This window comes from Monodon monoceros, unplaced genomic scaffold (assembly GCF_005190385.1).
Source record: "Monodon monoceros isolate NGI ecotype Baffin Bay Population unplaced genomic scaffold, NGI_Narwhal_1 Super_Scaffold_11, whole genome shotgun sequence".
Lineage (NCBI taxonomy): Eukaryota > Metazoa > Chordata > Mammalia > Artiodactyla > Monodontidae > Monodon > Monodon monoceros.
The window spans coordinates 87019604-87043055 of NW_021703767.1; the positions used below are offsets into that span (position 1 = coordinate 87019604).

Below are 23452 nucleotides of genomic sequence, written 5' to 3' on the forward strand. Positions count from 1 at the left end.
AGACGCCGGAAGTGACATCATCGTTGGCGGAAATGCGGTTTGCTTACTTATGCGGAAAAATGGCTGCCGCCAGTTTGGCTGTTTTCTGCCGGAGAGTGTCGGCGGCCCTGAAGGCGTCCAGGTCGTTAATAAGTCCTCAGGCCCCTGCTAGCACAAGGTAAGTGATGTGAGGAGTAGGTCTGTCCACTTCAACTTTGGTTCTTGTTTGGTTGGCGAGATACTGAGAAACGCTTAGGGATGGAAAGGCCTCTGGGATGGCTGGGCCCGAACCCACCTCCGTGAGGAGTGAGTAACCTTGGAGAAGTCCCCCACCTGCGACATTTCCGTATCTTCCTCAAACATTTTGTTGCCACCTACTGTGGACCAGGCAGTCGTGGGGTCTGTAGAAAACCAGTATTTGTTGAACTAAACCTAGAGGTGCGGAAGCATCCTGTTCGGCTGGGTGAGTTGGAAAAAACTTCACTGAAGAGCTTTTGGCTGTGGAACTGAAGGCTGTGTCAGATTTGGATGGATTTAAAAAGGGGTGGGAGGGTGTACGCCCAGAGTCTGTCAAAAAGAGATTGTTCAGTAAATGTTGAGTGAATAAATGAAGGTAGCCAAATGAAGGTAGTCATTTTTTTTTTTAAAGGAAGTAATGTATGTGCTCTTGAATCCAGCACATTTATTGGGCATCTCTCAGATATAGTGAACTTAAATTAACCTCAGAGATAAGCAATTTTTTTGGTTTGTTTTTTGCAGAGGTTCAGGGGTTGTAACTGGAAAAGTAGCAAACTTGAATTAATCGTCTCTTCCATCTCATCATCGTTTTTCCTTAAAAAAAAAATTCTGGATTTTTATCATTACTGTTGAATAAATATCTGTTCATTTACAGACACTTTGGAAAATAGGGTAAAGTGCTTTGAAGAAGAAAATAAACATCAACTATGGTTTTACCATTCAGAGATAAACAGATTTTCTTCTATTCTTTTTAACTTTGAATATATAGACATACATGAGATTTTAAAATAAAATCAGGATAATATTTACGTATATGCATTTTTGTGTTCTACCCTTGTTTCTCCAACTTTTTATTTTAAAAAATTTCAAACCAAAAGGAAAGTTGTAAGAGTAGTACAAAGAATAACCGTATACTCTGCACCTATGTTAACCAATCCTCAGCATTTTGTCACATTTTCTATACTTTTTATATCCATGCCTTTATTTTTCTGAACTATTTGAGGCATGTCAGAATTGCAGACATCATGACACTTCAGCATATATCTCCTAAGAACAAGAACATTGTCTTTTTTTTTTTAATTAATTAATTAATTTATTTTTGGCTGTGTTGGGTCTTCATTGCTGTGCACGGGCTTTCTCTAGTTGCGGCGAGCAGGGGCTACTACTTTTTGTGGTGCGCAGGCTTCTCATTGCAGTGGTTTCTCTTGTTGCGGGGCACGGGCTCTAGGTGCGCGGGCTTCAGTAGTTGTAGCATGCGGACTCAGTAGTTGTGGCTCGCAGGCTCTAGAGCACAGGCTCAGTAGTTGTGGCACACGGGCTTAGTTGCTCCGTGGCATGTGGGATCTTCCCTGACCAGGGCTCGAACCCGTGTCCCCTGCATTGGCAGGCGGATTCTTAACGACTGCGCCACCAGGGAAGTCCCAAGAACGCTGTCTTAACCACAATACTGCAATGATCACACTGGGGAATTTTTTTTTTTCTTTCTTAATTTTTAATTCAGAGTCCAGTCAATGAACATTTATCCTGTTAATTGTCATGTATCATTAGTCTTCTTTAATCCAGAATGGTTCGTTTTTTCTCTTTCATGATATTGACATTTTTAATAAGGTCAGCATTTTTAGAATATTCCTTCATTTGGATTTGTCTGATTGTTTCCTCATGATTAGATTCACGTTAAATTTTTCTAGGTAGGAATACAACATTTGTTATACACTTCATTATTGTATTTTATTTCTCCAGGTCATTAAATATTCTTTATAAACATGACTTTTAGATTACTGCATAATAGATTATCATACAGATGCACAATAATGTTTTTAACCATTCCCCAGTTGCACATTTACATTATTATCAGCTTTTTGATATCATATATAACGCTTTAATAGACTTTTTAAAAGTATAATTGACTTAAAATATTCTGTTAGTTTCAGGTGTACAACATAGTGATTCTATATTTTTATACATTACAAAATGATCACCACAATAGACACTTTGATTTATCAATTCCCATCTATGATAATTTGTCTTTTTTTAAAAAAATTTATTTATTTTTTATTTATTTGGTTGCATCAAGTCTTAGTTGTGGCAGGCAGGCTCCTTAATTGTGGCTCGAGGGCTCCTTAGTTGTAACATGTGTGGGCTCCTTGGTTGTGGCATGTGAACTCTTAGTTGCAGCATGCATGTGGGATCTAGTTCCCAGACCCAGACCCCCTGCATTGGGAGCTTGGAGTCTTAACCACTGTGCCACCAGGGGAGTCCCTCTGATAATTTCTTTAGTTGAAATTTCTAAATTCAGTGGAATTACTGGGTTAAAGGAGGAAGCATTGGGGTCTCTGGTGTGTTGCAAAATTAAAGTTCAGAATGTTTTTATCTGCTTATATGCCCACTAGCCACATATGAAGGACTTAAAAATGTTACCTTAAAATATAATTATGTCGGGCTTCCCTGGTGGCGCAGTGGTTGGGAATCCGCCTGCCAAGGCAGGGGACACGGGTTTGAACCCTGGTCCGGGAAGCTCCCACATGCCGTGGAGCAACTAAGCTCGTGCGCCATAACTGCTGGGCCTGCGCTCTGGAGCCCGCGAGCCACAACTCCTGAGGTCTGGGCGCCTGGAGCCCGTGCTCTGCAACGGGAGAGGCCACCTCAATGGGAAGCCCGTGCGCTGCAACGAAGAGTGGCCCCTGCTCACCGCCAACTAGAGAAAACCCGTGCACAGCAACAGAGACCCAATGCAGCCAAAAATAAATAAATTAAATAAATAAATTTTAAAAAATACCTTTAAAATATATAATTATGTCAATATATTGGCTCTGAAGTTACAGGATAGCAACATATATAATGGCATGTTAAAAATAATTTCTAAAGCATTTTATGAGTTTATCATTTCTTGGGCAGAAACCCCAAGTTGGTTTTTTGACATTGTAGATGAGGAAATGATTCCGTTTATTGCTTATAAAATCCAAATGTTGTGAAACTTGAATCACTTGTTTATATATGTTCAGTTGCAGGTTTTCTCTTTGTCTGTTGACTAAGAATACACCAAATGTCACATCTTTTCATCAGTGTAGATTACTTCATACCACATTGTCTAGGAGAGGACTGGAAGAATTTTTTGATGACCCAAAGAATTGGGGGGAAGAAAAAGTGAAATCTGGTGAGATGTTTGGGTTGACCTATATTAAATAATTTTATTGAACCCTCTGTCATTTTGGGATTATTTATCCAGTTTGGGAATTACTTAAGTGTTTCCTTTTTTGATTTCCTTTGGGAATGTCTATTAGAGAAGATTAGAAGGACAGTATAATAGTAGAGTTAACTGTTCCTTGGAAGGTTGGCAAAAGGTTTAGAAGAGGAGTAGGTTGAAATTAACTAAAGTGCGGTTTGGGGTTTGTTTTACATTTCATTTTTTTAGAGATAGTTGAATATTAATTTATAATGATACTAAGTATTTTGACATTAGACTGTGAAGGTACATTCTATACTAATAATAACAGTTTTTGAATGCTATTGCTAGTCACATTACTAATATTTTCATATGTGTTATCTAATTTAATCACAAATCCTAATTATATATTGTACTATAATATAATAAAGCTATTACACATTTTATAGATAAGGAAACAGGTTTAGAGAGGTTAAGTAATTTGCCAAAGGGCATGTAGCTAGAAAATTATTTCATGTTATGAATTTATCATTTTAATAGGAGCTTCATGGACCTGTCAGCAATTAAGGAACAAAAGTAATGAAGATTTACATAAACTTTGGTAAGTATACTGAGTACATTAACATCTAAGTGTTTGAAGCAGTTATAGTATAATAATGAGGTATAAACTTTATCTGATGTAAGAAATTAAGTAAAGTGATTTATAGTACTGTTTTGTGTTATATAAGATCATTAAAATTTTTATAAGTACTACAGAGGTTAAATTACATTATGACAGATGTATCAGAGTTCTTAAATAGTTGGGAGTTTAGAAATTTTACTGTAACTGCTACCAGTCATACTACCACTTTTATACTAAGAATTTCAAGAAACTAATAAAGCAAAATGGGGATGAGTTGGTCACATTTAGGCCTTCTTCCTTTTTATTACCTTTTGCATGGTCTGGACGGTTTAGCTTTTTTGCTTTGAGGAAGAGTATTGGAGGGTGCACTTAATTGGAAATTTGGGTAGGTTTTTCTGGCAGATTCTCCTGATAAATTAGAAAGAATTGAGAGGATTTAAGACAGATTTGCATTGTATATATACATATATAAATTGAAGTATAATTGACATAACATTGTGTTAGTTTCAGATGTGCAGTGTAATGGTTCAATATTTGTATATATTGTAAAATGATCACAATAAGTCCAGTTAATATCTGTCACCATATATAGTTACAAAAAGTTTTTTTTCCTTGTGGTGAGAATTTTCAAGATCCATTCTCTGAGGTACTTTCAAATATGCAGTACAGTATTATTGACTATAGTCACCATTGCCGTATATAACATCCCCATGACTTTTTCCTTTTATAACTGGGAATTTGTACCTTTTGACCCACCTATCCCCCTACATTAATCGACTATATTTAGCCCAGAGATATGTTTGTTTGGGCTGTGCTGTGTTTTAAAAATTGGGAAGTTTCACACAAAAATAAGGATTTCTGGCTCCTCTTGAATAATCAGACCTGTGATGTTGCAACACTGAACCTGCACTTTTACATGGTGACAGTTGGCTGGTCTAAATGGAGCAGTGCATACCACTTCTTACCCATCTTGTTGTTCTTTCACCATGCTCCCTTCACTCATAATTACTATTTGTCCAGGCACTGTAGTAGGCATTTAAAGTTTTATCCCTTGATTTAAAGGGTTATCTTTCATGGCAGATTAAAGAACTGTAAAATGCTTATAAAACCACTAATATTACAGGCTTATTTATGTGATACAATAAGAAATATATATTTTGTCTTTGTCTCTGATCGCTTAACACACAGCTCCTAAATCCCTTGGAATTGCCTGAGTGATATGAGTGTCTTCTAATCAGGCAGCTCTTGGGGGTGGGGGCTGGGGGGTATTGTTGTGTAGCTTCAGGATAGAGGCTGATTGCCAGAAAGGCCAAGGTGTGATTAGCAGATAGAGCATTCAGCCTCACCACCACCCCCACTTTTGGGGAGGGAGAGGGACTAGAGATCGAGTTCAGTCACCAGTGGCCAGTGATTTAATCAATCATGCCTGCATAATGACACCTCCATAATAAACCCTAAACAACTAGGTTTGGAGAGCTTCCAGGTTGGTAAGTACATGGAAGTTCTGGGAGGGTGGTGTGCCTTGAGAAGGCATGGAAGCTTTGCACCCCTTCCCCATATCTTGTCCTGTGCATCTCTTCCATCTGGCTGTTTCTGAGTTGTATCCTTTATAATAAACCAGTAAGAGTAAAGTGCTTTCTTGAATTCTGTGAGCTATTCTATCAAATTATCAAACCCATGGACAAGGTTGTTGGAACCCCCAGTTTGTAGCTGGTCAGTCAGATATGTGGGAGGCCTGGAAATTGCTGTTGGCATCTGAAGTGGGGGGCAGTCTTTCTTGTGGGACTGAACACTTAAATCTGTGGAATCTGGCTCTGACTTCAGGTAGTTAGTGTCAGGGAGATGGAAAAGACAACATGTTACTGTCAGGAGAGAAAAACCCCTCATTTGGTGTCAGAAGTGTTATGTTTAAAACAGCACAGATTCATGGTAAAAAATACGTTGTTTTAAAGCGTGTTTACTGTTGGTTATTTGTAAAGGGATAGTTAAGGCAGTTTCAATATTCATCCTGGCTAAAGCCAAATAGTTTATCTTCTGCCACTCCTTCCCCCCAAATTCTCTTCTTCCATACCCAAAAGTACCCCAATTCCTTTGTTTCATTTTCTTTGCCCTCCACATTTATTTCCTTTCCTTTCTTCCAGCTCTGATTCTCAATCAAACTTATTTATTCACAAAAGTCACACTTGAGCTTTACCACCTCAGTGTTTTGATTTCAGTGATTTGATTGTGTTTGCTTTGGTTTCCTTTCCAGCCTAACATACCCCATCTCTATGAAGCTTTCGTTGATCATCTTAGCCAGAAGGAATGTCTCATCTCTCCCACTTAATTCTCCTGGTAGTTGTTGTCTATACCACTGAGTATACCACACCACATTTCAGTTGTGGAGGGAGGGTTTTCCACCCAGGGAGTTCAGGATTTGAATCTTGAATTAGGCATGTGACCCCCGAAACCTTACTTCTCTTAGCTTTAGTTTCTTCATTTAGAATGTGTAAATAGTTCCAGCTTCAGAATTGTTGTGAGAATTCAGTGAAATAAATGTATATATGTGCTTATTTAGCACATTGCCTGGTGTATAACAGGAACTGAATAAGTGTTATTTATCTTCCATCCTCTCTCTCCACCTGGAATGTAGGGACTACGTTTTATACTTTTTTGTAACTCTTCTGACACTTAATGCAGTATGTGGCACATGGAAAATTTATTGAACAAACGAGTAAGAATAGATATAGCTCTATATAAAGGATTATTCTAAAGGACTTTTGAGTACAGATCATTAATTTTGATGTCAAAAAATCACAGTTTTATTAATATAAGCACAGAATAGCATTACAAGCTCTGTTTTTTGATATAGGTATGTTCTCCTGAAAGAAAGAAACATGCTCCTTACTCTAGAACAGGAGGCTAAGCGTCAGAGATTGCCAATGCCAAGTCCGGAGCGGTTAGAAAAGGTGAGATTTGTGGGAGGCTGGAGACTGCTGAGTGTGGGATAAAAGCTAAAAGGTGTGAGTGTATGGTTCCTATAATTCTTGGCAAGTAGATTTCTTTCTTTCTATTTCTGCTTGATTTTTAGAAAATTACAGAGCTATGCAACTATCACTACTATCTAATTTAGAACATTTCCATCACTCCAAAAAGAAATCTCATGCCCATCTGCAGTCACTCCCATTCCTACCTACAGCCCTCAGCCTATGTGTGGACATATGTTTTTATTTATCTTGGGTAGATACCTAGGAGTAAAACTGCTGTGTTGTTTGGTAAATCTGTGTTTGAAATTTTAGGAAACAGCCCAACCGTTTTCTAAAGTACCTGCACTATTTTACATTTCTAGTTCTGGTTTAGCTACTTCTGTACCAACTAGGTCAGATTTGTTTAATGGTTTTTTTTTAATTGATGTAAAACACCCATAACAAAACTTATCATCTTAACCTTTTTAAGTGTACAGTTTTTTAATTAAAGCATAGTTAATTTATAAAATTGTGTTAGTTTCAGGTGTACAGCATAGTGATTCAGTTTTATATGTATGTATTTTTTTCCAGATTGTTTTCCAATATAGGTATTACAAGATATTGAACATAATTCCCTGTGCTGTGCAGTAAATCCTTGTTGCTTATCTATTTTATGTATAGTAGTTTCTATCTGTTAATTCCATATTCCTAATTTATCCTTCCCCCACTCCCTCTCCTCTTTGGTAACCATATGTTTTTTTTCTATGTCTGTGAGTCTGTTTCTGTTTTGTATATAGATTCATTTGTATCTCTTTTTTTTTAGATTCAGCATATAAACGATATCATATGATATTGATCTTTCTCTGTCTGACTTCACTAAGTATAATATTCTCTAGGTTCATCCATGTTGCTGCAAATGGCAGTATTTCATTCCTTATTGTGTCTGAGTAATATTCCAGTGTGTGTGTGTGTGTGTGTGTGTGTGTACGTATGTATGTATGTATATACCTGTGTGTGTGTATATATACACCACATCTTCCTAAGCCAATTGTCTGTTCATGGGCCCTTCAGTTGTTTCCATGTCTTGGCTGTTGTAAATAGTGCTGCTGTGAACATTGGGGTGCATGTATCTCTCCAAATTCGAGTTTTTCTTTTTTCCAGAAATATACCAAGGAGTGGGATTGCTGGATCATATGGTAGCACTATTTTTAGTTTTTAAAGGAAAATTTTCTGTAGTGGCTGCACCAATTTACATTCCCACCAAAAGTGCAGAAGGGTTCCCTTTTCTCCACACCTTCTCCAGTATTTATTATTTGTAGACATTTTGATGATAGCCATTCTGACCAGTGTGAGGTGATATCTCATTTGGTTTTGATTTGCATTTCTTCAATAATTAGAGATGTTGAGCATCTTTTCGTGTGGCTGTTGGCCATCTGTATGTCTTTGGGGAAATGTCTATTTAGGTCTTCTGCCCATTTTTTGATTAGGTTGTTTGTTTTTTCAATATTGAGTTGTATGAGCTGTTTGTGTATTTTGGATATTAACCTCTTGTCAGTCGCATCATTTACAAATATTTTCTCCTGTTCCATATGTTGTCTTTTCATTTTGTTGATGGTTTCCTTTGCTGTGCAAAAGCTTTTATATTTTGATTATGTCCCATTTGTTTAGTTTTGCTTTTATTTCCTTTGCTTTGGGAGACTGATCTAAGAAAATATTGCTATGATTTATGTCTAAGAACATTTTGTCTATGTTCTCTTCTAGGAGTTTTATGGTGTCATGTCTTATATTTAGGCCTTTAAACCATTTTGAGTTTATTTTTTCATATGACATAAGGGAGTGTTCTAATTTATTGATTTACATGTGGCTGTCCAGCTTTCCCAACACCACTTGCTGAGGAGATTCTTTTCTCCATTGTATAGTCTTGCCTCCTTTGTCTAAGATTAATTGACCATAGGTGTGTGGGTTTATTTCTGGGCTCTCTATTCTGTTCCATGGATCTGTCTCTTTGTGCCAGTACCATAGTGTTTTGATAACTGTAGTTTTGTAGTATAGTCTGAAGTTGTAGATTAATTGACTGTAGGTGCATGGGTTTATTTTTGGACTCTCTATTCTGTTCCATTGATTTATATGTCTGTTTTTGTGCCAATGCCACTGTGTTTGGATTACTGTAGTTTTGTAGTATAGTCTGAAGTTTGGAAGGGTTGTACCTTCAGCTTTGTTCCTTTTTTCTCAGGATTGCTTTGGCAATTCTGGGCCTTTTGTGGTTCCATATAAATTTTAGGATTATTTGTTCTAGTTCTGTGAAAACTGTCATGAGTATTTTGATAGGGGTTGCGTTAAATCTGTAGATTCCTTTGGGTAGTATGGCTATTTTAACAGTATTATGTCTTCCAGTCCAAGGGCATAAGGTATCTTTCATTTCTTTGAATCATCTTCAGTTTCCTTTATCAGTGTTTTATAGTTTTCAGTGTATAGGTCTTTCACCTTGATTAAGTTTATTCCTAGGCTTTTTTTTTTTTGACACAATTAAAAAAATTTTTTTTAACTTTGTGATATTTCATTTTTAGTGTAAAAAAATGCAACAGATTTCTGTATATTAATTTTATATCCTGTTACCTTGCTGAATTCATTTATTAGTTCTTGTATGGAGACTTCAGAGTTCTCTATATAGAGTATCATGTCATATGCAAATAGTGACAGTGTTACTTCTTCCCTTCCAATTTGGATACCTTTTATTTCTTTTTCTTTTCTGATTGCTGAGACTGGGACGTCCAATACTACGTACTACGTTGAAAAGAAGTGGTGAGAGTGGGCATCTTTATTCCTGAATTTAGCAGGAAGGCTTTCAGCTTTTCACCATTGAGTATTATGCTGGCTGTGGGTTTGTCGTAAAGGGCTTTTATTATGTTGAGATATGTTCCCTCTCTGCCCACTTTGGTGAGAGCTTTTAACATGAATGGATGTTGAATTTTGTCAAATGCTTTTTGTGCATCTATTGAGATGGTTGCTCATGTGCTTTTTATCTTTCCTTTTGTTAATGTGGTGTATCACATTGATTGATTTGCCTATGTTGAACCATCCTTGTGACCCCGGAGTGAATCCAACATGATCATGGTGTATGATCCTTTTTAAGTATTGCTGGATTTAGTTTGCTGATATTTTATTGAAATTTTGTGTGTCTGTATCATCAAAGGTGTTGACCTGTAATTTTCTATTTTTTTGTAGTGTCTTTGTCTGGTGTTGGTATCAATCAGGCTACTGGTGGCTTCATAGAATATCTTTGGGAGTGTTCCCACCTCTTCAGTCTTTTGGAATAGTTTGAGAAGGTTTGGTATAAATATGTAAGTTCTTTGTATGTTTGATAGAATTCCCCAGTGAAGCAGTTGGTCCTGGACTCTTGTTTGCAGGGAGTTTTTAAATTACATATTCTATTTCACTTCTAGTGATCGATCTGTTCAAATAATCTATTTCTTCTTAACTCACTTTTGGTAGGCTGTATGTTTCTAGAAACTTTTCCATTTCTTCTAGGTTTTTCAATTTGTTGACATATAACTATTCATAATATTCTCTTACGACTTTTTGTATTTCTGTGATATTGGTTGTTATTTCTCCTCTTTCATTTCTTATTTTGTTTATTTGGGTCCTTTTTTCTGGGTAAGCTTGGCTAAAGGTTTGTTAATTTTGTTTATGTTTTCAAAAAACCAGCTCTTAGTTTTATCGATCTTTTCTATTGGATCTCTATTTATTTCCTCTCTGATCTTTATTATTTCCTTCCTTCTGCAGACTTTGGGTTTTGTTTGTTCTTCTTTTTCTAATTCTTTTAGGTGGTAGTTTAGGTTGTTTATTTGAGATTTTTCTTGTTTCATGAGGAAGGCTTGTATTGCTATGAACTTTCCTCTTAGAACTGCTTTTGTGGCATCCCAGTGGTGGTTATTGTCTTTTTTCTTGAGGTATTTTCTGATTCGTTCTTTGATTTCATTATTGACCCATTGGTTTTTTTGTAGCATGTTCTTTAGTTTCCATGTGTTTGTTCTTTTCCCATTTTTCGCACTGTGGTGCATTTCTAGTTTCATACCATTATGGTCAGAAAAGATGCTTGAGATAATTTCTATCTGCTTAAATTTGTTGAGGCTTGTTTTGTGACCTAGTATGTGGTCTGTCCTAGAGAATGTTCCATGCATGCTTGAATGCATGTGTATTCTATTTTTTTTTTAATGTAGTGTCCCATATGTCAGTTAAGTCCAACTGGTCTGTTGTGTCATTTAGGACTTCTGTTACCTTATTGATTTTCTATCTGGATGATCTGTCTATTGATGTCAGTGAGGTGTTAAAATCTCCTGCAATTATTGTATTATTGTCCATTTCTCCCTTTACATCTGTTAGTATTCATTTTATATATTTAGGTGCTCCTATATTGGGTGCATATATTTTGACGAGTGTAATGTCCTCTTCTGTATTGATCCTTTTATCATTATATAGTGTCCTTTGTCTTTCTTTATGGCCTTTGTTTTAAAGTCTATTTTGTCTGATAGGAGTATTGCTACCCCACTTTCTTGTCATTTCCATTTGCATGAAATATCTTTTTTGATCCCCTCATTTTCAGACTATGTCTTTCACCGTGAAGTGAGTCTCTCAGGCAGCATATTGTAGGTTCTTGGTTTTTTAATCCAGTCTGCCACTCTGTGTCTTTTGATTGGAGCATTTAGTCCATAGACATTTAAAGTAATTATTTATTAGTATGCACTTTTTTCCATTTTAATCTTTGTTTTCCAGGGGTTATTTTATAGTTTTTCTTTGTTAATTTCTTCTTTTTGTTTTTCCTTTTGTGGCTTGATTATTTTCTTTTGTAGTATGCTTGAGTTCCTTTTTTTTGTTTGCCACGCTGCGTGGCTTGCAGGATTCTTAGCTCCCCAGCCAAGGATTGAACCTGTGTGCTCGGCAGTGAAAGCACAGAGTCCTAACCACTGGACTGCCAGGGAATTCTCTTGAGTTCCTTTCTTTTTGTTTTTGTGAATCTGTTGTAGGTTTTTGATATGTGGTTACTATATCATAAGTATGGTATGTTGACCCATAACTATATCTAGTTGCTTTAAGCTGATAATCATACAAGTTCAAACACATTCTAAAAGATCTACATTTTTATTCTTCCCTCCCCAACATGTTGTGATTTTGGTGTCCTGTTTTACATCTTCATGCTTATCCTTTTGCTGTTAATTGTAGTTACCATTGCTTTTACAAAATTTCTTTGATTGTTTTTTAATCTATGTACTGGCTTATTTAAATGATTTTCAGTCCTTTTATATATTTGCCTTTCCTACCATGATTTTCCCTTTCCTATAGAGTCTTTCTTCTTTTCTATTTAGAGAAGACCCTTCAGTATTTCTTTTAGGGTAGGTTTAGTATTGCTGAATTCTTTTATTTATTCATTTATTTATTTGTGGTACGCGGGCCTCTCACTGTTGTGGCCTCTCCCATTGCAGAGCACAGGCTCCAGATGCACAGGCTCAGCGGCCATGGCTCACGGGCCCAGCCGCTCCGTGGCATGTGGGATCCTCCCAGACAGGGGCACGAACCCGTGTCCCCTGCATCGGCAGGCGGACTCTCAACCACTGCGCCACCAGGGAAGCCCTAAAATTTACTTTTATTTATTTATTTTTAAATTAAAAAAAATTTTTTTGGCTGTGCTGGATCTTTGTTGCTGCATGAGGACTTTCTCTAGTTGCAGCGAGTGGGGGCTACTCTTTGTTGTGGTGCTTTCGTTTTTTTCATTTGTCTTTCCGTCTGCTATTTTGATTGGGTAGTTTCCATTATTCTGTCTTCCAGATTACTTATTTGTCCCTTCTGCGTCATTTAGTATGCTATTCATTGCTTCTAGATTGGTTTTCATACTGGCAATTGAATTGTCTAATTTTGATTGGTTCATCTTTATAAAGCTTCTGGTTCCTTGTTATAGTGATCTTTATTTTTATTATTTTTATCTGCTTTTATTTATTTATTTAAAATTATGTGTTTATTTATTTTTGGCTGTGTTGGGTCTTCGTTGCTGCTCACGGGCTTTCTCTAGTTGTGGCAAGCAGGGGCTACTCTTCATCACGGTGCGTGGGCTTCTTATTACGGTGGCTTCCCTTGTTGTGGAGCATGGGCTGTAGGTGTACAGACTTCAGTAGTTGTGGCACATGGGCTCAGTAGTTGTGGCTCATGGGCTCTAGAGTGCAGGCTTAGGAGTTGTGGGTGAGCCACAAGTTGTGTGTGAGCAATGGGCTTAGTTGCTCCACGGCATGTGGGATCTTCCTGGACCAGGGATTGAACCCGTGTCCCCTGCATTGGCAGGTGGATTCTTAACCACTGTGCCACCAGGGAAGTCTCTGCTTTTACTATTTCCATTTTGAACTCAGGGTCTGTAGACTGGTGAGGTCTATTTTATTATTTGTTCTTTCAGGGGATTTCTCTTGTTTTTTTAAATTGGGAGTAGTTCCTCTGTTTTTTCAGTTTACTAAACTTTCTCTGTCTCTGTGAATTTAGGAAAAACAGTTATCTACTGTGGTCTGAAAGGGGTGTTTTTATGTGGGAGTGTCCCTGTGTAGACTGTGTCCAGTATTCTTGGTGTGAGGGCTGGTTTTGGATGCCAGTCATGTCCTTCTTAAGAGTACTCATCGTTATTTCCTTGATAGGGGGTGTGACGGATGTCTAGAGTCTGTGCTGGATGTGAGGCAGGGCTTCCTCTTGGCTCTGTAGCTGTCACTGCCCAGTCAGGGGTGGGGTCTGCTCCCCAGTTGTTGGAGTAGAAGCCTGAGGGTCAGGTTCAATTAGTCTCTGTTGCCCTGCCCCAAAGGAGGTGATTGCTGAAGCAAGTGAGGCTCCTGTGGTCACAGCAAACCTGTGCACCACCTGTGTGTTTCTGTCTGGAAGCATCCCAGGGTCCTATCACTTTCTGTGTTGTGTTTGTTGCAGATCTAGTACAAGGCTGTGGCATGGAGTAGGGTGGAGGTTGGGGCATTGTGTCTGCAGGAATTGAGGTGGCTGTGCTACAACCTGAGATTTGGGCTGCCTCTGTGACAGACTTCTCCAGGACCTGTCTTCCCCAGATCTAGTGCTCAGCTGCACAGAGAGGGCAGAGCCAGGGTGCTCTCTCTGGGACACCAAGCCTGGCCTGTCTGCCTGAGATTCAGCGCTTAGCTGCTTCGCATTCTTGTGGCCAGTGCCCAGTGCGTCCACTGACAGTGTCTGCCTGACTAGACACTGCTCCCATGTGTGCACTGATAATAGTCTCTGTGGCTCTGCCCAGATCACATCCCAGGCACCCTGGTCTGTCTCTGCCTAAATAGACTGCATCTTTGCCCTGATCTCATGCCAGGCTACGGTGTGGAGTGAGTGAGGTCGGGGCATTAGCCCTTTCAGATTGGGAAGTACAGCAAGGCAGCAGCTGCCAGTACAAGGCTCTCTCAGACCTAATTGTTAGCAAGCCAGCATGCGTGCACTCCTCCCAAGTAGAGTCTAGGCTTCTCTAGCTCTTCTGTCTGTCTCAGCGGATTTCCCACCAGGCAAGGGGGCTTGCCTCCTCGTGCAGGACCCCAGGACTGGGATGGAGGTGCCCAGATTGTGGGTTGATCACTCCCTCCCTAGAGTGAGGGTCTGCCCATGTGAACCTTCTCTTCCTTACAGATCCTTCCCAGGGGCACAGGTCCTGACCTGATGCCCCTTTTTTTTCTGTTCTACCTGGTTACATGGAGATCTTTCGTGCAGCATTGGTTGTGTAGGAGATCTTCTGCCAGTTTCCAGTTAGTTTTCTGTGAGAATTGTTCCACATGTAGATGTATTTTTGATGTGTTTTTGGGGGGGAGGTGAGCTCTACTTCCCCCTACTCTGCCATCTTGATTCCCCTGCTGTAGCTCAATAATATTATGTTCACATTACTGTAAAAAGGTCAACTATTATTTAGGTTAGATTTTCTTCATCATTAAAAAGAAGTCACTTGGGTTCTTTATTTCCATTCCTAGAGGTAATCAATCCTGTGTGTTTCTTATTTATCCATCAGAATTTCATCAGAATTTTTCTCTGCATGTAGAAATGTGCCTGATAATTTTTATTTACACAAATGTGGTTATACAGTATATACTCTTCTGAAACTTGCGTCTTCTACTTACTAGTGTATTTTGGAGATTTTTCCGTATCAGTAAGTGCAGAAGATCTGCCATTATTTTTTTCATGGCTGTACATGTTTAAGATATTTCTTTCATGTAGAGGTTTTATGTTTTATTTAGTTAGATTTATCAGGTTGTTTCTTTTTTTCATAGAGTGCTTTCAGGGTCAGCTCTTTATTGATTTTTTTCTGTTTCATAGTAAGTAGTCAGTGAGATTGGAACGCAGCTTTTTGTAATGGCTTCAGTCTTGCTGCCTTACCTCAGCTGCTTCAGGTTTCTTTCCCCACACTGCTCACCACCATTAAGACCTGATATTCCTGCAGAGAGTCAAAGAAGGTATTGGATAAAATCTCAGTTATTTACCCTAATTATGGAGAAGGTTATTCTGCCTTTATAAACATTGAGTTAATCATATTTTGGGGTTTTTAAACTTTATTTTGATAAAACATGAGGCTGGCAGAAAAATTACAAGAAAAATACAAAGAGGCATCCTTCACCCAAATTCCCTATGTATTTTACCACGTTTGCTTTATCTGTCTTTGCCTCCTCTCCACATAACTACATTTTTCCTCAGCTATTTGAGAGTAAGTTATATATGTGATATCCCTTTACCCATAACTACTTTAGTGTATATTGCCAAAAAAACCACGGATATTTCCTTATATAACCACTGTACAGTTTTCAAAATCAGGAAATTAACATTGATACTATAATCTACAAATCTTACTGAAATTTCATTAGTTATTCCAACATGTCCTTTTATAGCAAAAAAACCCCCTGGCTGGTGTGTTTTCAGTGTTGTCTCTTGAGTCTCCTTGAATCTGATTACTCAGTCTTTGTGTTTCATGACCGACACTTTTGAAGAGGATGGGCCAATTTGGGTTTGTGATGTTTCTTATGATAATCATGATGATTGGCAGGAATATCATAGAAGTGATGCTGTATTTTTCACAGTGCATCATGTGAAGAGGCATGCAATGTTGATTTGTTCTGTTACTGAACTTGTTAGCATTAGTAATTTGGTTAGCCTGGTGTCAGGTTTCTCCACTGTAGAGGAACTAAATTTTTCTTTACATTGAGATCATGTAAATATCTTTTAAACCCTCCAACTTGGACTCGCTGGTTTTAGCATCTATTGATGATGATTTTTGCCTCAATCAGTGATTATTACTGTGATGTTTGCCAAATGGTGATTTTCTAATTTCATTGTTCATTCTACATTATTTGTTAGCTTTCTTCCGTAAGAAAGGGCTTTTCCTTTTCTCCATGTCTTCCTTTCCTTTCCTTTCCCTTTTCTTTCTTGAGTCATGCATTCCAATTTTATTCAATGAGTTAAAATCCTTTAATATCATCATTCTAGATTTGGCCAGTGTGTTTTCCTTCAAGCTGGCCTATATGTCCTCATCATTCTTTGATGAGGAACGGCAAGATATTCTGGATTCATCCTGTACTTTTCCTGCCCCAATCCTGGAATCAGCTGTTTTACAGAGGAACCCTGATTCCTTTGAATGGAGAATGGTATATTTAGAAACTAAGATCTGGGTGGTACATGTTTTCATTGCTACAAAACATTTGTAAAGTAATGTTACTTTATTTTTAGGTATATTTGGCAACTCTTCTTTTAAGGAAAGTTATGCTTTAGAGACTCTTCTAGGTGGATTGGCTGCTTATAAGTAGCACATTGTTTATTTGATGAAAAAGCTTTTGCTATAATGATGCTGTTCTAATAAGACTTTTAAACTTCAATAATAGATTATCCCCTCTCCCTGCTTTAAAAAATATATTTCAGAGGTGAACTTCAGCCCAGTAAATCATATGTACTATACTTTCTGAATTAGTAGAATCTAAAATAGTAAAAGTTTTAAACTGAAAGTGATTATAATTTTTTTTAACCTCAAATACAGTTTTCTCAGTGCTTTGTGACACTTTGTGACATACTACTAACGAAAATTTATCAAGAAAAGTTTTAAAAGAATTATTCTCAATTTAAGATATAAGCTGAAGCTTCGGAACTATGTAAGGACACTTTTGGCTCTGGGAAAGTTGTAAACTAGAAAAGAAAGCTCTTTGAAGTTGGCTTTTTTGAATGGGGTGTATCTAATTGATACTTTTGATTTTCTTTCTCATCTGTTGGCATGTTGAATGTTTGGATGTTAACTGAATAATTGGATGTTAACTCTGTGGACTTGGTAGCCATTTATTTTCTTATCTTTGTGAGCTAACATTAGATTTCAGTTAGGAACCTCAGCCCTGACCTTGGGCAGACTCTTTAATGTAGTCAGTCAACAGCCAGGTTTACTGAGTTCCTAAGGGTCAGAGAGCTTTGTATTAGGCCCTGATCGGTGTGGTCTCTTCACTCTTCTAAGTTTGTCTGTCTTCAAGATGGGATTTGTCATTCTTACCCATCTTTTATTTCTCAAGGATTTTGTAGAAATTCATGTAGTGTGAGGATTCAGTGTGGCTTTGAGTTAAGTAGGCCATAAAAGTGCTGAGTGTGAGCTGCATATATAGGTTATGAAGTAGTTTATCTAAATATGTGGCTTTCACATCTCTCTTAGGTTCCACAGCTACCTGGGGAATTATCTTTATAATCTAATACCCCTCCCCTTTTTAGGTTTCTTATAAGGAACAAGTATGTATATACAGTATTTCATAGCTGTTATGATGCTTAAGATAATACACATATATCACTACCTAAAAATGGCTCTCAGGATTTAGAATTATGAAAAAATTTAGCTCACCTGTCATTACAATCCCCAGTGTATGAATATTTATTTTTGAATAAATATATATTGCTCAGCCAATATATTATGTACAATGTCAAACATAATAGAAATGTTAAAAGAAGGAGATAAAAAATAGAAGTTCTAATGGTATCTTCTTGTGTCTTGATGGATCTTTGGAGATTAGTATCAGGATAGGTTGGTATTCCATTCCCTATAATAGCAACAGCTGCCAAGTAGGTCAAAATATCTGTATCTGAGTGTTAGGGACACACTAATTAATTAAGGCCAAAACATAGGTTTTAATATTTAAAAAGCAGCTGTTAATCACTTCTTAATAGCTCATTGAGTTTTAAAATGATGAGTCAAATTGGGTCTCCAAAAGGAATCTATGCAAGTGTATCCTACTCCGAACAAAAGTAATATATGGAAATTTGAGCTGAATAGATTTTCATTTAAATGAAACTAAACTTAAAAAAAATTACAAAAAGTGATATTACAGACACCTATGTATATGCATACCCAGCCAGAAAGATTTTTAGGAAACATTTGACAGAATGGTTCTTTGACAAAAAGATTCATCATAGGTTTTCTGTAGCATAGTCATTATGTGTTTTCTTTCTTTGGAATTCTGTCATGTGGTGATTGTTGAAATTATATCTTTCTATTCTCTTCTCAGGTAGTAGATTCCATGGATGCATTAGATAAAGTTGTCCAGGAAAGGGAAGATGCCCTCAGACTTCTTCAGACTGGTCAAGAAAAAGCTAGACCTGGTGCTTGGAGAAGAGACATCTTTGGAAGAACCATCTGGTACATAGTGGCTCTTCTAAGATGAGAGTGAAGTCCCATGCCTCATTCCCCATCCAGCATCTTTTAAGAATATGAGATATATTAGCTGTATCTAATATACAAAGAGGCCCCCAAACCCCTTTTGAACTACAGGATATAAATGAAGGTAGCTGTATCTGATAGCCAGGCATCCCATTCCCATGATTCAGTTATTTATGGGTTCTTTATAATAGTGGTTCTTAATCTTATGTGAATCAAATGACCTTTTAAGAATTTGATGAAAGTTATAGATCCTTCCCCCAGGAAAAAGTTACATATGCACATGTAATTTTAGAGGGTTATAAATTCCATGAAGCTAATTTTAGGACACACCTATCCTCTTTGCCCATTAAGAACCTGGAACTATTAAAAAAAGAAGCTCTCCAGGAATAAGGCCGCATGAACCGGTCTCAGTTTGCTCCCATTGCCATTAGGATAGGCCCTAGTCCAAATTTTGAATAAAAATAAACAGTTTATTTTCATTAAATCTTTCCACCTTTGTGGCATCTTGTCCCCTATGTCCAGTTCCAAAGTCCTGTCAGACGTTGGGAAAGGATGTGATAGTAAACATTCACACTGAGGTATAAGTAATTGAGAAGACCCAGTATATTCTCTCTTCCAGGGGTTTATTTGCATTTGGGTTGAACTACCAAAAGGAAGCATGTTCAGTAAAATTTTTGTCATCAGTCAGCAAGATGAGGAAGGCATTTTGGGTGGTTGGAGACCTTCCCTGTACTCTTGAAATTACAAAACAGCACTTACGCATTTGGTAGATTGTTTTAATGGAGTTTGCGGTAATGGGGCTGCTTGGAGCCAAATTTAGGGGAGTTGCTGTGTTGTCTGTAACCGTGTAATCCAGTACAGAAAAGAGAGTAATTGCCAAAACACCTGCCTAAGAACTTTGAATTCTTTTCTTTTCTTTTCTTTCTTTTTTTTTTTTTTGGATCTATTTTATTTTGTACTAAACTTTATTGGGATTAATCCAATTGAGGCCAGTTAGGAAAGGGTGAGGATGCGGGAGAGAATGTGTGTCAATTTTAGAATCTGTAAGAGTGCTATTCTCATTAAGGTTTAAAAATTTTTGCTTTTTAACTTTCCTGGAGTTAAACAAAGTAGGGAACAAAGCAGTTATATCAGGACTTGCCTGATGGTTCAGTGGTTAAGATGTGGCGCTTCCAATGCGGGGGCTCCCGTTCAAATCCTGATCTGGGAACTAAGATCCCACATGTGTGGCCAGGAAAAAAAAAAAAAAAGCAGTTACATCATCTTTCCAATGTAGCTTATTAAATGAAACATTACAATTCCAATGCCTTTTCCCTAATTTTCTGTTGCATGTTAAAATATTTAAATTAGCCTTTTAAATGCAGAGATTCTTCAAAACATTACATCTAAATTTTTTTTTCTGACAAAAAATCATGTGGCAGTAATGTCAGAGAATACTTTTTGGATGTGTCTTTCCCTTGGTTGTTGAAAAATAGTGGTAGACTATCATCCTGCCGAACTGAGGGGATTCCTGATAAACTGAGGGAATTCAGTACCTTTATCTATTCTGCTTAAAAGCAGTGTTCATTGCTCCAGTGGCACTGCCTGTCAAATTATATGCTAAATGCCAAAATTACAAAGAGATTGGAACTTAGGCTTCTGATATTACAGATTAATTCTGGATTTTTAGAGAAGATTGGTTATATGCCCTGAAATTAATCCTTCTGTTACTTTTTTAATTGAAATATTTTCAAATAAATGTTACAGTGAATTCACAATTTCCTTTTTTCCTACTCAGCATTATGATTTTTTAGGTTTTGTTATGTTGAGGAAGATATAGATAGATATCTATATCAGTTGGTGCAATTTACTTACATTTTAAAAACAAAACATATACATGTAAATATCAGTGTTTCAAATTATATGTGTGTGTATACATATGTATGTGTACATATATAAAATTAGTACACACATATATATGTAGTAAAAGTACAAAATATATCTGGTAATGATACACTCCAGTTTATGGCTAGAAGCTATTGTGAAAGTAGAGAACTTAAGCTGTGTCTTTAAACTTTTATATATATATATATATTTTTTTTTTTAAAAGAGTGATCTGAAGCAAACATTGCAAAATATTAACATCTGCAATTTTGCAGTGGATTCATAAGTGTCTTATATTTAAGCTATAAAAATTTTTAAATCTTTTAAAAGCCAATTACATCTCTTTTTATTGAAAACATATTTAGTTCAAAGAAGGCTAAAACTCTGTAAAAAAGTGAAAATGTATTAAATGTTTTCTGTAGGGTGATACTTTTTTGTTTTCTTGGCAGGCACAAGTTCAAGCAGTGGCCTATACCTTGGTACCTAAATAAAAGATACAATAGAAAACGATTCTTTGCAATGCCCTATGTGGAACGTTTTGTCAGGTGAGCACAAGTACCGTTAGTACTAAAATGTATCGTTACATCAGATGACGTGTGTTAAGCTTTTATATAAATAATACATGTTCATTGTCAAAAAACTAGAAAAATCAGGTAAAAAAAGAAATTAGTCTTATTTCACCATCCAGAAATAGCTGCTGTTAACATTTTAATGTATATCCTTTGAAAAGTTTTGTTGTCTTTCTATTCATCAATCTGTTCTGTGTAAGTAATGATTAAATCTTTATTGTTAAAAGGAAGGTCCAAATACTTCGCTGCATAGAATGTGAGCTCATGTTATTGCAGGGCTTGGTGAAATGAAATAAGCAATTGAAGAAATTAACTGTACTGGCTTTTCCTCCTCGCTGTCTCCAAACCTAATGTGCAATTTGATCCTTTTGTCCCTTAGCCGTAATAGGTGAAGCTGTAAATAACGTGACTTTAATGTATGAGAATTTATGAATGCAGTGTCACTTTTACAGGCCTTAATATATTGTTTTTGAAACTACCTTTAGCCTTACCTTCAGAACATGCAGCATAATCTTCTGAATATTCTTAAGAATAGCAAACCTTTAACATGGGTTTATTTTTTTAAATGGCCAAAATTTAGTTGGAGCAAAGACTGATGAATAGAATGCGTAATCTGCTTTCAACTTTGTTTAGTCTTACTTTATACTTAATTTGTAAAGTAGCTTATATGTTTTGTATATGTATTTTTATCTCTATCCAAATATAACCCTTATCTCAAATTTCTGTGACCTCCCCCATAGCACTGGCATATTGTAGTTATTCAGTACCTTTTTTTTTTTTTTAATATAAAGGCCTGTATTTCACCTTCACTCTGGAATGAGTTTTGCTGAATATAGAATTCTTTTTTTAATAAATTTATTTATTTTTGGCTACATTGGGTCTTCATTGCTGCATGCAGGCTTTCTCTAGCTGCAGCAAGCAGGGGCTAGCTACTCTTCTTCATTGCGGTGCACAGGCTTCCTATTGCGGTGGCTTCTCTTGTTGCGAAGCATGGGCTCTAGGTGCATGGGCTTCAGTAGTTGTGGCTCGCAGGCTCTAGAACACAGGCTCAGTAGTTGTGGCCCATGGGCTTCGTTGCTCCGCGGCATGTGGGATCTTCCTGGACCAGGGTTCGAACCCGTGTCCCCCGCATTGGCAGGTTGATTCTTAATCACTGCACCACCAGGAAAGTCCCAGTACCTGTCTCTTAACTGTATTGTTATATTTCAATTTAAGTACAGTAGAGGCTAGGCATCCATGAATTTATCATTTGCAATTTTGATAATTCCAAAGTGACCTTATAAGTCAACATAATTTAGCTCAGGCACAAAGGCCTAATGCCCTGGGATGCTGATAGGTAGAGGCAAACCCAGAGTGGCTAGTCCAGCTAGCACTAAGCATCATCTCTTAGCATGGCTTTATTCTCTCAGTTGTGGGGAAATGATGTTAAACTGAGTGCTATTTGAAATTAGGGAATTCCTAAACACCTCAGGACGTATCTCAGGATGTAAAATATCTAATGTATTCAATAAAACTACATTATTTCTAAAAATAAAGGAGAAAGTCCAGTCTGTTAGAGGCTCACAGGTCTGTTCTTTCTTTCCAGTCAGGAAATAGGAAGGAGAATTGGTGTAGCGTTACAGATGCTTTTGATTTCATGTTTATCTTTGACTTGTGTAGGTTTACAATGATTATTCAAGTTTAATAATATACATTACACACCTGATACAGAGACAGGCATGATTGAGGTCTTTAAGTGATTGATTTGGACATATATTGACAGTACCGAGTAACAGGGAAATAGTTTTGTATAAATTGCTGTTATGCTTTTATTTACCTAGATTGAGAACTGAGAAACAAGCCCGCATCAAAGCAAGGAAGAGAAGTTTAGCAAGCAAGAAAGAAAAGTTTCTTCAGGAAAAGTTTCCACATCTTTCTGAAGCCCAGAAGTCAAGTCTTGTCTAAGATATCTGAACTCTTAATTTACCATTTTGTTTTTCTTGGATTACAATCTGTATACAAAAGTAAATACATATTAAGTGGTTTATAAATAACTTGTGTTTTTAGTCAAATGACTGTCGACTGTTTTAAGTGTTATTATGACATGCTAAATCTGGAAGTGGTCAAAATCAGGTATAAAGTTCAGATTAAATTCCCATTTTATAAATTCTGACATCTAAGCAGACTTTTAATCGCCTGTATCTTAGAGTGGGAAAGTGATATAACTGCTATAGCAAAGGCAATAAGGTAATTTTGGAATTCAGGTAACCTTTTTACTACTATTGTTACTAGATATGAAGGGGCTATGGATTCTACTGTTAATAAACAGTGAGTACTTCCATTCAAAATAATGATAAATACATTTAGTACTTAAAGTGGCAAGTTACAACACAGCAGTCC

General features: G+C 37.0%; 1 protein-coding gene across 2 annotated transcripts; it reads left to right on the forward strand.

The window, feature by feature from the left end:
• The first annotated feature begins 5 nt into the window (after nt 1–5).
• On the forward strand, nt 6–23219 carry MRPL47 (mitochondrial ribosomal protein L47). Of its 2 annotated transcripts, XM_029215405.1 has the most exons (7): nt 6–157; nt 3219–3370; nt 3920–3980; nt 6853–6949; nt 18490–18620; nt 20954–21049; nt 22894–23219. In XM_029215405.1, the coding sequence occupies exons 1-7, from the start codon at nt 33–35 to the stop codon at nt 23015–23017; spliced, it is 786 nt and encodes a 261-aa protein (XP_029071238.1). In that variant the 5' UTR covers nt 6–32; the 3' UTR covers nt 23018–23219. The 2 variants fall into 2 exon arrangements, with proteins under 2 accessions (XP_029071238.1, XP_029071239.1); XM_029215406.1 differs by lacking the exon at nt 3219–3370 and having other exon boundaries at nt 39–157; nt 22894–23103.
• Nucleotides 23220–23452: the final 233 nt, after the last annotated feature.

What these genes read in the sequence shown, in the direction of transcription:
- MRPL47 (XM_029215405.1), top strand. Translation starts at nt 33, where the DNA reads ATGCGGTTTGCTTACTTATGCGGAAAAATGGCTGCCGCCAGTTTGGCT. An exon ending in GGAAGAAAAAGTGAAATCTG is followed by an intron (nt 3,371 to 3,919) that starts GTGAGATGTTTG and finishes TCATTTTAATAG; the next exon opens with GAGCTTCATGGACCTGTCAG. An exon ending in TATGTGGAACGTTTTGTCAG is followed by an intron (nt 21,050 to 22,893) that starts GTGAGCACAAGT and finishes TTATTTACCTAG; the next exon opens with ATTGAGAACTGAGAAACAAG.